Source organism: Asterias amurensis, chromosome 18 (genome assembly GCF_032118995.1).
Source record: "Asterias amurensis chromosome 18, ASM3211899v1".
NCBI classification, from domain to species: Eukaryota; Metazoa; Echinodermata; class Asteroidea; order Forcipulatida; family Asteriidae; genus Asterias; species Asterias amurensis.
In genome coordinates, this window is record NC_092665.1 from 13,319,914 (window position 1) to 13,332,284 (window position 12,371).

At 39.0% G+C, this 12,371-nt stretch overlaps 1 protein-coding gene across 2 annotated transcripts in view; it reads right to left on the reverse strand.

The window, feature by feature from the left end:
• Positions 1–12,371, reverse strand: part of LOC139950402 (uncharacterized) — a 133,762-nt gene that overhangs the window by 33,319 nt on the left and 88,072 nt on the right. For both annotated transcript variants that reach the window (XM_071949049.1, XM_071949047.1), the window contains exons 5-11: positions 8,674–8,796; positions 6,010–6,132; positions 3,646–3,771; positions 2,762–2,884; positions 1,932–2,054; positions 1,116–1,262; positions 386–508 (exon numbers count right to left, since the gene is read on the reverse strand). In XM_071949049.1, the coding sequence (XP_071805150.1) occupies positions 386–508; positions 1,116–1,262; positions 1,932–2,054; positions 2,762–2,884; positions 3,646–3,771; positions 6,010–6,132; positions 8,674–8,796 (888 nt within the window). The remainder of the gene's footprint in view (positions 1–385; positions 509–1,115; positions 1,263–1,931; positions 2,055–2,761; positions 2,885–3,645; positions 3,772–6,009; positions 6,133–8,673; positions 8,797–12,371) is intronic.

A 12,371-nucleotide genomic window follows, 5' to 3' on the forward strand; every position in this document is an offset into this window, starting at 1 on the left:
AAATAAGCATTTAAATAAAATCTGCAGATGTGTTTTCAATAAACAACTTGACTTTAAAAGCAGTGGACACTATTGGTAATTACTCAAAAATAATTAATATCATAAAACGTTTCTTGGTGACGAGTAATGGGAAGAGGTTGATGGTATAAAACATGGTGAGAAACGGCTCCCTCTATAAAAAGTGCCATAGTTTACGAGAAAGAACTAATTTTCCACGAATTTGATTTAGAGACCTCAGATTTAGAACTTGGAGGCCTAAATTTTCACAGGTTTGTTATTTTATATATAAGTTGTGATACACGAAGTGTGGGCCTTGAAAAACACTGTTTAACGAAAGTGTCCAATGGCTTTAAGGACCAAGAGTTCAAGCTAGGATTTGACTTACCATTACATGAGCATCCATCGTCGGCCAATTCGAAACCAGCAAAGCAACCGCATGAGTGACCACCCTCCGTGTTGTAGCAATCATGGTGACAGCAGGACTGACCATTCTCACACTCATTCTCATCTAGAAGAGAAGGAGGGAAACAAGGGGGAGGGGAAAGACAAGTTGAAAATGAAATCTTTGTAGTCGTAGCTTTTGGCCAAATAAAAACAAAAACATGCGAAGCCTTTTTGAAAAGCAGAAAAGAGGAGGGCCCTTTTTTTTTTTTTAATCGCCTAAGATCTTTATAATTTAAAAGGAGGCAGATTTTTAAAAAGGAAGGGGGCAGGGATGCTAACAATAATTTTGTTTTTGTTTTGGCCTTTAGGGAAAACTCAAAAGTCACAATGGTTGTAATTTTCTAATTGGATCGCACTAATTAGATTGGTGATGGGCATCCATGGACCCGACTAGGTCACAGTGGTCCAGTGGTTAGACCGCAGGACTTGCTACCAGGTTGTGGGTTTTAATCCCCCAAGCTAACAGCTGATTTCACAACGACTAGACTAATTATTCTTGTCTAGTAACTGAATCACAATTTCTTGATTTGTGCAATACATCATCATAGAAGTTAAACCAATTGGCGGCTGCCAGCTTGGTGCTTTTTTTTCCTTGTGGGAGTTCTCTTGTCGGGAAGATCATCTAAACAAACAAACAAACAAACAAACAAACAAACAAACAAAAATTATACCTTCACAAGTCAACTGGTCCATACGGAGTTGAAACCCGATTGGACAAGTACAGATTGCTGTACGACTGCTGGCTATGACGGTGCAGTTATGTTGACAGTTGATATTCCTGCATGGGTTGACTGCCTCAATAATCACCATGGACTCCTCTGTTTCAAACAAAAAACATATAATTGAAGATATTGAATGAGGGTAAAGTTAGTTTGACTTTGGACATTCACATTGGTTTATACAATGTCAACTTTTTATTTTGATATTGGATATTGGACATTCACACAGGTTTATAAAACAAATGTTAATTTTTTATTTTGAAATTGGACATTTGACATTCACATAGGTTTATAAAACGAATGTTAGCTTTTTATTTTGAAATTGGATATTGACATTCATATTGGTTTATACACCGAATGTCAACTTTTTATTTTGATATTATTCCTCTGTAATTGGCACCACAGCAAAACAAACCCCTCTGCTTAAAACTTCATGTAATTAATCACAAAGCCTGACAATATAGGTTTCAAAATTCGTTATCTTTCCCCTACCACTTCTTGCTATCAGGGATGTGATAGGCTGTTGAGAAAAAAAAAAACCTGATCGTGAAAGCTGGCGAGTTCTAAGCCTGCTAACATACAATTATCTATGATTTTAATAGCACTACTCAGCAATTTGGTGCAATCTATATGGCTTTATCTCATGTTTTATGAATTATATTTAATTTATATAATATAAAAAAAAAAAAAAAAAAAAAAAAAAAAAAAAGATTTCCAGTACACAATTTTGGGAGAAATCACATCCCTGTGCTATCAAATTAAACCTACGTTCGCATGATCTTCCGTCCGGCTGAAGTTGGTAGCCTGGTGGGCAATCACAGCGATATGACCCCTCAGTGTTGACACAGAAGTGAGAACATGAGTTGAATCCCATCTCACACTCATCTTTATCTGTTAATAAAATGGGAAGGCATACATTTTAGTAATCACTCGTAAAATTAATGGCATTAAACAACTTCTGGGTTAAAAGACTACAGCAGCTTTCGATAGTAGAAGCATTTTGAGAAACATTTCACTTTGAAGTAATGTGGTTATGTAAAATGGTATAATTTTGTTCTGCCCCGGAATTTGAATCTGAGAAGCCTTTACTCTGCTACATGTAAGAATTCACTGTCGTATACATCTACATTTTGTATACAATTGAACGATTCCAGAAACCAAGGTATACTTTGTCTTCGAAAACAAGAAAAGTCACAGCATAATCTTCCTTCCCCTTGGGAGATGTTTCAATTAAATATTACCTTCCACTTTCCCTAGAATCTAATACCCCAAACTGCAACATTCAGATAAACAAAAGCATCAGGTCAAAATTTTGTGGATCTGCTTAGGCCTATCTTCTGAATTCTTGGCTTACGGTCACAATTCTTCGCTTACTGTGCAAGCCCTGTATTTCTGATGTTGCATCATGTGACAAAGCCCTTAAGGCCGGTTTATGGTCGCTCGCGCGACCATCGGTCGTGAGATGGTCGTTGGATGGCAATCTTGATGCTCGATCCTAAAAAACACAGATTATGGTCATAACTGTTTTTTTTTTTAAGGATCGCGCGTCAAGATTTCCATCGCGTATCGACTATAAACCAACCTTTAGAGTTACATACCTGCGCATGTCTTCATGTCCTGAAGGAGGTAAAATCCAGTATGGCAGCTGCATCGTACAGAATCTTCATAGGTCATACAGAGCTGATGGCAGCCGCCGTTATCTCGACTACACGAATACGCACCTGCATCAATCAATTATAAATGAATCAATCAATTTACAATCGAACAATTGATTGCTTACAAAGAACAACTCACAAGTTACATCAATTGTATGTCTGGCTTTTATTGAGAGTTCCATTTGAATCTGTCAAAAAAACAAGAGCAAAGTTATTGCTGAGGTTTTGGCAAATTTAGAGCTTCAAAACCAATGAGGCTTTCACAGTTAATGTCGAAGCAAGATGTGTTAATTCTATCTGAGCTCCCTGGTTGATTCTGCTTACTACATTTTTGTAAAAATATTGTTTAAAATCAACTGCCACCAGAGACGAGTTGCCACCTACTCCTTGGGATGTAGGCATGGGTATCATCCACATGGGAGCCTGGCTGGTAGAGTAGAATGCACTACCTTCCCAACCTTTTACAAGGCAATTATGGTGCTTTGCTCAAGGGCACAAACGTCATGACCAGGATTCGAACCCACACTCTGCTGCTTGCAACACCAGAGCTTGGGTCTGATGAATTAGACCGCTCGCCAAAGACACACACAAAAAAAGCACACATCTCAGCAGGCCTGTATGCTTCGTTTTTGAAAGGGCAAGCACCAAGGCATTTTCTCCTTGGTGAAGGGCACCCTTTGAGGAAATTTCTACTAGAGCGTTTGAAGGGCATCAAGGGATGCCTGCCTTGGTGAAGTATCAGGCCTGTCTCAGATTTCAGATAGAACTCTAATCCCCCCCCCCCTGAAAAAGAAGTCTTCCGAAGGACTATAGGGGGCAGTACTCACGAGCACATGTCATCCCATTGGGTTCTAGTTTGAAGCCGTCGTAGCACTGACAAGAGAAGTGTCCGTTAGGTTGCGATATACATTCATGATCACATCCACCTTTCCTCACCAGGCACGGGTCTTCAGCTGGAAATGAAAAAAGTCAATTTCAACTTGTTATTATTATTTTATTTTCAAAAAGATATTTGTATAAATCTTGTTTAACCCCGAGGGATAATAGTTTATTGTCGACATTTCACACAATCATATGGGTCTCTTTTAAATCATAAAACATTTAGGTGAAAAAAAAGTGAAAACAATGTTTACAAGAAATTAACACCTTGAGCATTCAGTCTTTGACAAAGAACAGAGAAGAAATGGTATACAAATATTGAGTGGCTCAGAGTGAAATGGGAGGAATATTACGCAAGGTAAAATTTGGACTGTTCCATTTCACGAGGCGAAGCAGAGTGAAGTGGAACAGTCCAAATTCTACCGAGTGATAATAGTCCTTCCATTCCACGAATCAAAGCCACTCAATATTTGTTTTATATAACTGACATCGCAGCCTTTCTGAAACCTCTTCTATCGTTCATAGAAACCTCACGGTTCCTTATTTTCCTGTACCACAGTGCATAACAATTCTCCCCTATATCAAGATAACCTTTAACCTCAATCCTCGATCCCCCCACTCATCCGTGCATAACACGTCTGGGAAGTACGTGCCTCTGTGGAACATTAATCCACATCATTTATAACCCCCCCCCCCCCCCCCCCCCACGGCCAACTCAAACCAGAACTTGGCAAGACACACCAGGATGCCCGATTACGTCCAAAGGAACTAGCGATGCTCGTAAGTAGGCCAACCTCCCCTTCCCTACCAGCCCCCGCATGTTTTTCCACCTGAAAGCATCTCTGCTGCCAAATTTCATCTTTCTCAATATCAAAAAGCAAATAAAAATGCATCCAGTTTGGGTCTTTTCTTCCAAGCTACAGATATGATAATTCAGCATGACATTTCAAAGCAGCTAAGCTCCCAAACCCCTATGGCCTCATTTTGGGCGTGACCCAATGACACCCCTGTACCCCAACAACAAGAACACCCAAAGACTTCCTACCCATACAACACCCAACAACCTCTCCAGTTGACCCTACAATAATGCAAATCATACCCGAAGCTTCCACTGCAAAAGAGTAGCTTACACCCCCTTTCCAACCCCACTTTCAGTGCAAACAATGTTTTTGCCTTCCAACAGCAAAGGGAAAACCTACCTGGTGTGTAATGTAAAATTTAATACAGTGAGTGTGCATAATGTTTACACACTGAGGCCATGGAGGAAATCCACCATGCAGTAACTAACTATCCCTCACCACTCCAGTCTAGAAGGAGTTTTTGGCACGTTAATTTCTCTGGGGAGGGGGTAGGAGGGCGATGAGGGCGGGGTAAACTAGGTTTATGACGTCTTTGGATTGACTGACACTGTATGTTTTTTTCTTTCTTGTCTGCCGGGGAGCACGTTCCACATCCGCTCCAATGGTTCCGCTGTGCAGTAGAGTACCAATTAAACTAATAATTATTCACCTGAAACTTACTTTTCTTTTACTGAAGTGGGCCACGTCATACAGGTCTGGAATTTCACCTTTGAAAGGGCAAGGCCGTTTCCATTTTGCAAAGAGCATTTCCATTGGTAAATCTTGAAGTCAATGTGATACCTTTGAAAGGGCATCAAGGCAAAGACCAGGGGCAACGGTGGTCATGGCCTGTGTGGCCTGCGTGTAACTCCACCCCTGCCGTCGATTTTCACCAAACTCTTCCTAACTTAGGATTAATCTTAGGATTAGGACGGGTTCAGTTCCGTATCCAAATACGTAGGACGAATTGAACCCATCCTAAGTTAGGACGGGTTGCCCGTCCTAACTCGAGTTAGGATTAATCCCAGCGCTTCGTGAAATCGGCCACTGGTCATATAACCAGGGGTGAGAGACATTGCATGTCTGAAGCCATGCTCCGAGTGTTAGGAGGTATGAAATGATCACATCTTTTGCTAACCCCTAGAGTTATACAGATTCAAAGGAGCACTTCTGGAACAGTATCCTAACCACAACAGATGTAGATAAAACAACAAGGATTTAGTTCAAAATGGAGAATATGACAGCTTTTTTTTGTTCACGAGGCAGACATAAAAAAGTCTAAATTCAGATAATGTCTGAAATTTCTAATCCCTGTACAAAAACCATCCTGCGAATGCGTTATGAGTTTTAACGTCAGAAATTTGCAACAAATAATTCGCATCAGTTGAAATGTTCTCAACTTCTGCAAAAAATTCAGGGTGTTTTTTTTTTTTTTTGGGGGGGGGGGGTGGGGGGATGTTAAGGTCAGCTTACCAATGCAGGTTCTTCCATCAGATTGTAGTTTCTGACCGACTGGACATTCACAGGTGAAACTTCCCTCAGTGTTCAGACAAGAGCCACGGCATCCTGCGTTCTGAATTCGGCATTCATTGATATCTGAGGACAGGTGCAGAAAAAATGGTTATCAAGTTGGGCAATAGAGGGCGACCTTTCCATTTGGGTTTATAGCTATATAGCAACATTCTTTCTCCCTTTAGTGGCTGCTTTAAAGACACTGGACACTATTGGTAATTGTCAAAGACCAGTCTTCTCACTTTGCGTATCTCAACATATGCATAAAATATAAAACCTGTGAAAATTTGAGCTCGATTGGTCGTCGGAGTTGCGAGATAACTATGAATGAAAAAACACCCTTGTCACAAGAACTTGTGTGCTTTCAGATGCTTGAATTCGAGACTTTAAATTCTAAACTTGAGGTCTCAAAATCAAAGTCATGGAAAATTACTTCTTTCTCGAAAACCATGTCACTCCAGAGGGAGCCGTTTCTCACAATGTTTTATACCATCAACCTCTCCCCATTACTTGTAATCAAGAAAGGTTTTATGATGATAATTATTTTGAGTAATTTCCAATAGTGTCCACTGCCTTTAATTCTTTCAAGAAGCCTCAAGCTTCAAGAAACCTGAAATCGGGAAAAATCCTCAGGCCTGTATGCTTCGTCTTTGAAAGGGCAAGGGCACCAAGGACATTTTCTCCCTGGTAAAGGGCACCCTATGCGGAAATTGTAAATTTCTACTGGAACATTTCAAAGGCACCAAGGCAATGACCAGGGGGCATGGAGGCAACAAAGGGCGTAAAGTATTAGGCCTGAGTCCTGATAGGCCTAATGTACACGACGTGGCTGATACTTGGGGTAGGATTTTTTTCAAGATCTTTATTCACCATGACCTCGCCTAATGTACACTACATGGATACTTGGGGTAGGATTTTTCTCAAGACCTTTATTCACCATGACCTCTTTCCTTTTACCCTACTTTCAGTCACATCTTAGATCAATGTAGCATGACTTAGCCAAAATACTGAAATGTGTTCTCTTTACTATATTTTTTACTATGCATGTTATCATTTTTTATTTCCTTGTAAGGTGGAAACTATCAATTTTCCGATTTGAACGACCCAGACGCCAGCCCATCCTTATTGGCCTTGAAATAATCTCCAACGTTGCCACTTGAAATTCCAGCCCTTAAATATAGGTCGTCTAAATTTCCAAAAACAAAACACTTCTGAACTCAATCTTGCCCCCCCCCAAAAAATAAGGAACTAATCCGTGTTTTTTCGCAGCGTCACGTAAAAACATTTCCCTTGGCTTTGCCCCGGCATGGCAGATACGAACTTTCCGATCTATTTTTAACCCACCTGACATAATTGAATGACAGGTATTCATGTGTTACACGTTCGACAAAAACAACAGTGACAATGTTTCCGTAAAGCGCACGTTCTGAGGATGTCATGAATTGCAGACGATTACAGCAACGCCCAGGAATATGCTGGGACTTCCCCGACACAAAGGATAAATGTAATTTCCATGTTTTGGGTAAAACATGAACACTTTTGTGTTTTTCAATAGTTGTTCATCCACTTTTTTCATCTCAATGCTCTCAACGTTCAACTGTTTGGGGGAACACATCGGATATATGGCTGGAACAGTTAATTTCTTGCTCGATATATCCTTAACCAAAAACAGCTGCCTAAATAACTGCTCTATAACAGAATTTTTTTTTTTTTTCAAAGACTACGTATTTTCGTACCGATTTTAACCATACACCAAGTCTGGTTTTGCCTTGTTTAAATGTGTGTTACTAATCTGTTTCTTAATATGTCTGTCTGGCAAATTAATATGAGACATATTAATATGTTTTGAAACAATCACTCTAATTATGAAACTGGAACAGTTAATTTCTTGTTCTGTTAACGGCAAATGTACTCAAATAAAAACAGCTGACTAAATAATTGCTCTGTAACAGAAACATATTTTTCTAAAGACTGATTTTGCCAGGTTTTTGTTGGTGTTACTTATTCGTTCCTTATAAAACATAAATTAAAGATACTGGACACTATTGGTAATTGTCAGAGACCAGTCTTCTCACTTGGTGTATCTCAACATATACATAAAATAACAAACCTGTGAACATTTTAGCTCAATCGGTCATCGAAGTTGCGAGATAATGAAAATAAAAACACCCTTGACACAAAAAGTTGTGTGCTTTCAGATGCTTGATTTTGAGACCTGAAATTCTAAATCTGAGGTCTCGAAATCAAATTCGTGAAAAATTACTTCTTTCTCGAAAACTACATTACTTCAGAGGGAGCCGTTTCTCATAATATTTTATATTATCAACAGCTCCCCATTACTCATTACCAAGTAAGTTTTTATGCTAACAACTATTTTGAGTAATTACCAATAGTGTCCACTGCCTTTAACTGATTTTAAACTCATTTATAAACCTTATTTTTTTCCTGTTTATCTATTTAGGGATTTTGTTATTAAGTGTATCTCTGTAAAGCGTCATGGAGCCAGTGCTTTCGATGGATTTGGCTCTATATAATTTTTTACTCTTATTGTTATCATTTTTATTATTAATATTAATTTTTGTTTTTTCTTTCAAATGAGCATGTGCGGTTCTGAACTAGACTTACCTATGCACGTAACACCATCATGTGATAATTCAAACCCAGGTGAGCATCTGCAGTAGTAGCTTCCAATACTGTTACAGCAATCACCTTGACATCCTCCATTGTTGAACATACACTCATTTACATCTATATAAGAAAGAGCAAAAGAGGAAGAAAAATTAAGAACAAATTGTTGCAAAGTAAAAGTAAAAAGTAAAGTCTGTGATGAGCCGGCGGCCATTTTCCCATCAAATGTCTGGTTTCCTTAAAAAAACTGAGAGTATTTTTATTCCCCATGGACAGTATGCCAGTCCATCCCAGATCTCACTAGTACCCATTTGTACTCCTGGGTGGAAAGAAACAATTATGATCAAGTGCATTGGACCCAAATTCAAATGGTCCCTTTGAGTTTGGGTCCATGCCATTTAGGTTGGTATGCAGCTTGCAGCAACATATTCTTGATTTGACCTAAGATAAAATTTACAGCAACTTTTGTAAAAGTTAAGGTTTGATCGGGAGAGAGGGAAGGTTATTTTTAAACCCGCAAACCGAACATTAAAAAGAACATTCTCACAACACTACCCTATTTCTGTGATGTCATTTCTACCATGGAGGTTTCATTTTCAAACAAACATTCAGAATTTCCTAAATCAACAAACAAGTTTCTTTCCCTGCGCCGATCATTTCATTCCTGCATGACTTTTCCACAAACTTCACAGTCCTGACATTAAAATGTGAACCAATAAAAACAAATCCTTTATCCTTGTTGCCTTTCCCTGTAGAATTCAAAAGTCAAATCATGGTAGATTTATTTCATGTAGTTTCGTTTCACTAAGGGATTATTGTTGTTGCTATTGGAACGTCCATTCACAATTTGTTTTCCATTGTTATATAAAAACGAAAAACCACCGATCGAGAAGTTTGAAAGAAAGCAAAAGGAGTAAACCTTCCGGTTGACTTCTTGATTTGGGACTGTGGTCAGCCCATGTTGCTGGTGATAATCCTTTTGTCAACAAGTAAGTGTTGAAAGTAGGCAGGGTGACTGGGACGGATTACTTGTAGCTGGTTGGTACACGCACTTCAAATCTATAATCCGGAATAATTTGCTACGGTGGTTTTCAAATCCAAACACAGGTTTCCATGGAATGCTACTTTTCATATGTGAGAAAACATGAAGCGTGTTTGATGACGATTAAAGGGAGCCACCAAAAGTCTTGTGACACAGGGCAAATTTCATTTACAAATTGGTTTATTTATTTATTGATTCGATTATTTATTCACAGAGATCCTACTCAGCTTGCCAAGCAAAGTGTGATGTCACAATACGAATCACTATAGCGATACTGACAACTCATCTTAAACTTAATACTAGAGAATGTTCTATTAGAAAACCAACCACACAAACTGTGGATTGACCAAAATAATTTATTATAAGAAAAATTTCACTAAGTGATAATCGCTGTACCACTCACAAAAGGTGCTGGAGGGACCAATATAGTTTATGAAAAAGACAAAACGATAGGCCCAATATTGTGAGATGCAAAGAGGCAAATAAACAGAAAACCCACCCCAAAATAGCATTGGAAAAAAAACTACTCAAGCAAAGTTACTTTGCAAGAAACATCACCACAAATCAGACCATTTCAGGGGGGGGGGAAGGGGTGGGTTGTAGAGAGAGGTAGGTGAAAGGCCTACTCAAGCAAAGTTACTGTGCAAGAAACATCACCACAAATCAGACCATTTTGGAGGGGGGGGAGGGGGGGGGTTGTAGAGAGAGGTAGGTGAAAGGCCTACTCAAGCAAAGTTACTGTGCAAGAAACATCACCACAAATCAGACCATTTCGGAGGGGGGGGGGGGAGGGGGTGTAGAGAGAGGTAGGCGTAAGGGCTTGATTCATCCACCCCATGAGAGGAACCCTTACTGGAATGTCCTGTTTTCTTAGCCACCACATGCAGTCATTTATACTTTAGAAACTTGTCAATGTTTTGTTAATCACGTGCTGTAGCACTTTGGATGATATCGAATGTGTGACATTGACACCTCTGACTATTAAGAGGACTTCCTTAAAGCGAAGTGAGCGAAAACCTAAACGTAGAAGAGAAAACATTCTATTTTCTATCTCCATGGTTTAATTTTTTTTTCTTTTTTTCCTTCTTCTTTTGTTTGAAGGAGGGAGGAAATTAACTTTTATTTTTTTGAAACCTTAGTGCATATCTTAAATGGTTTTATTGATTCAATCATGTATATCAAGATACTTTTCACAAGTTATCTTTCCTTACCAATTGCTATATCTATTATTTATTTATTTATTTGTATTTATTTGATTAGACATCCAACTTTACAATTAGCGCCAATAACCGTTGGATGAATAGGAAAGAAGAAAAGTTCAGTTTTAGATGTGGGAGGAAAAACCCTATGGGGGGAAAACCAACGCAATCAGGTAGGGACTGAAAACCCACGCAATCAGGTAAGGACTGAAAACCCACGCAACATCAGGGCCCAATTTCATAGAGCTGCTTAAAGCAAAAAAATCCTTGCTTAGTAAAATCAGATTTCCGGCCAAGACTCCACTCAATTGTTATGCTAAGTAAACAACAGCTAAATACCAGTCACAAGCAATGTATATGGCATGAAATTTTGGCCAGTAACATGTGTAAAATAAGCGAGCTATTTTCGTGCTTAAACAAATTTTTTGCTTAAGCAGCTCTATGAAATTGGCCCCTGGTAGGAACTGAAAACCCAGGCAACTATAGGTAGGGACTGAAAACCCACATGCAAGGCTCCAGTCTCGGTTTCTCTTTTTTTCAACCAGGACCGTACCATGGCTTTAAAGCTATAAGTGTTTTGTTAGAACCGTTCCAGAAGTGACTCCCTTGTTTTGCCTCTCTTCCCTACCAGCAGGTGCAATCGGCCGCCGAGGGGATCGTTTAAGTCAATACTTGACACGATCTTGGACTTTACTGTGGACATAGGAATTAAGATCCCAGTGTATGATGTTGTGCAATGAAAGAGGGGGGGGGGGTGCGGGTAGGTATAAAGAGACAAAAGAAGTCTTAATACCTCCTTCAAGAAGTCAGGGATTTTCAGGGATAAATATAGCTCTGGATGTGTGTGGATAAACATTGAATGACAGAAATGGATTGTGGTTTTTTTTTAAAGAGAAAAAAAGAAGGATGTGAAAACAAATTTCTCGTCGTAGTTTTTGAACGGTCTTGACATGCAGTTCAAAAAAAAAAACTAAAATGTTTCCCTTTTTTTACAAAAAAAAAGTTTTTGTCTCAGGGAGACAGAAAATATTTTAGAATGTACAATGGATTATGCGAATCTCCTAAAAACATTGTTCTGTAATTGTCACTTTTTCTCAAAAAGATGACGACTAATGATGCTGACATTTCTAGAGGTAGATTATATTATATCACATACACCTTCATTCACAGTGAGAAGGGATTCAGGTCATGGCCAAAAACTTGATCTACAAAAGGTATTACAACCCTTAAAAAGGGTACAACCTGTGAAGTGTCAGTGAGTTTCCAAATGGAAAGTAATGGAAAGTAATGACAACATAATATTGGTGTAGCCAATTCCCCTCTGCCTCTTTGAGATGTAAATCATTCCAGCCAATCCAGGGAGAGAACCTTTAACCAGATGGCTCACTAACTATAACCAGACAATCAATAAAGGGACACGTTGCCTTGGATTGGTCGAGTTGGTCCATAAAAAG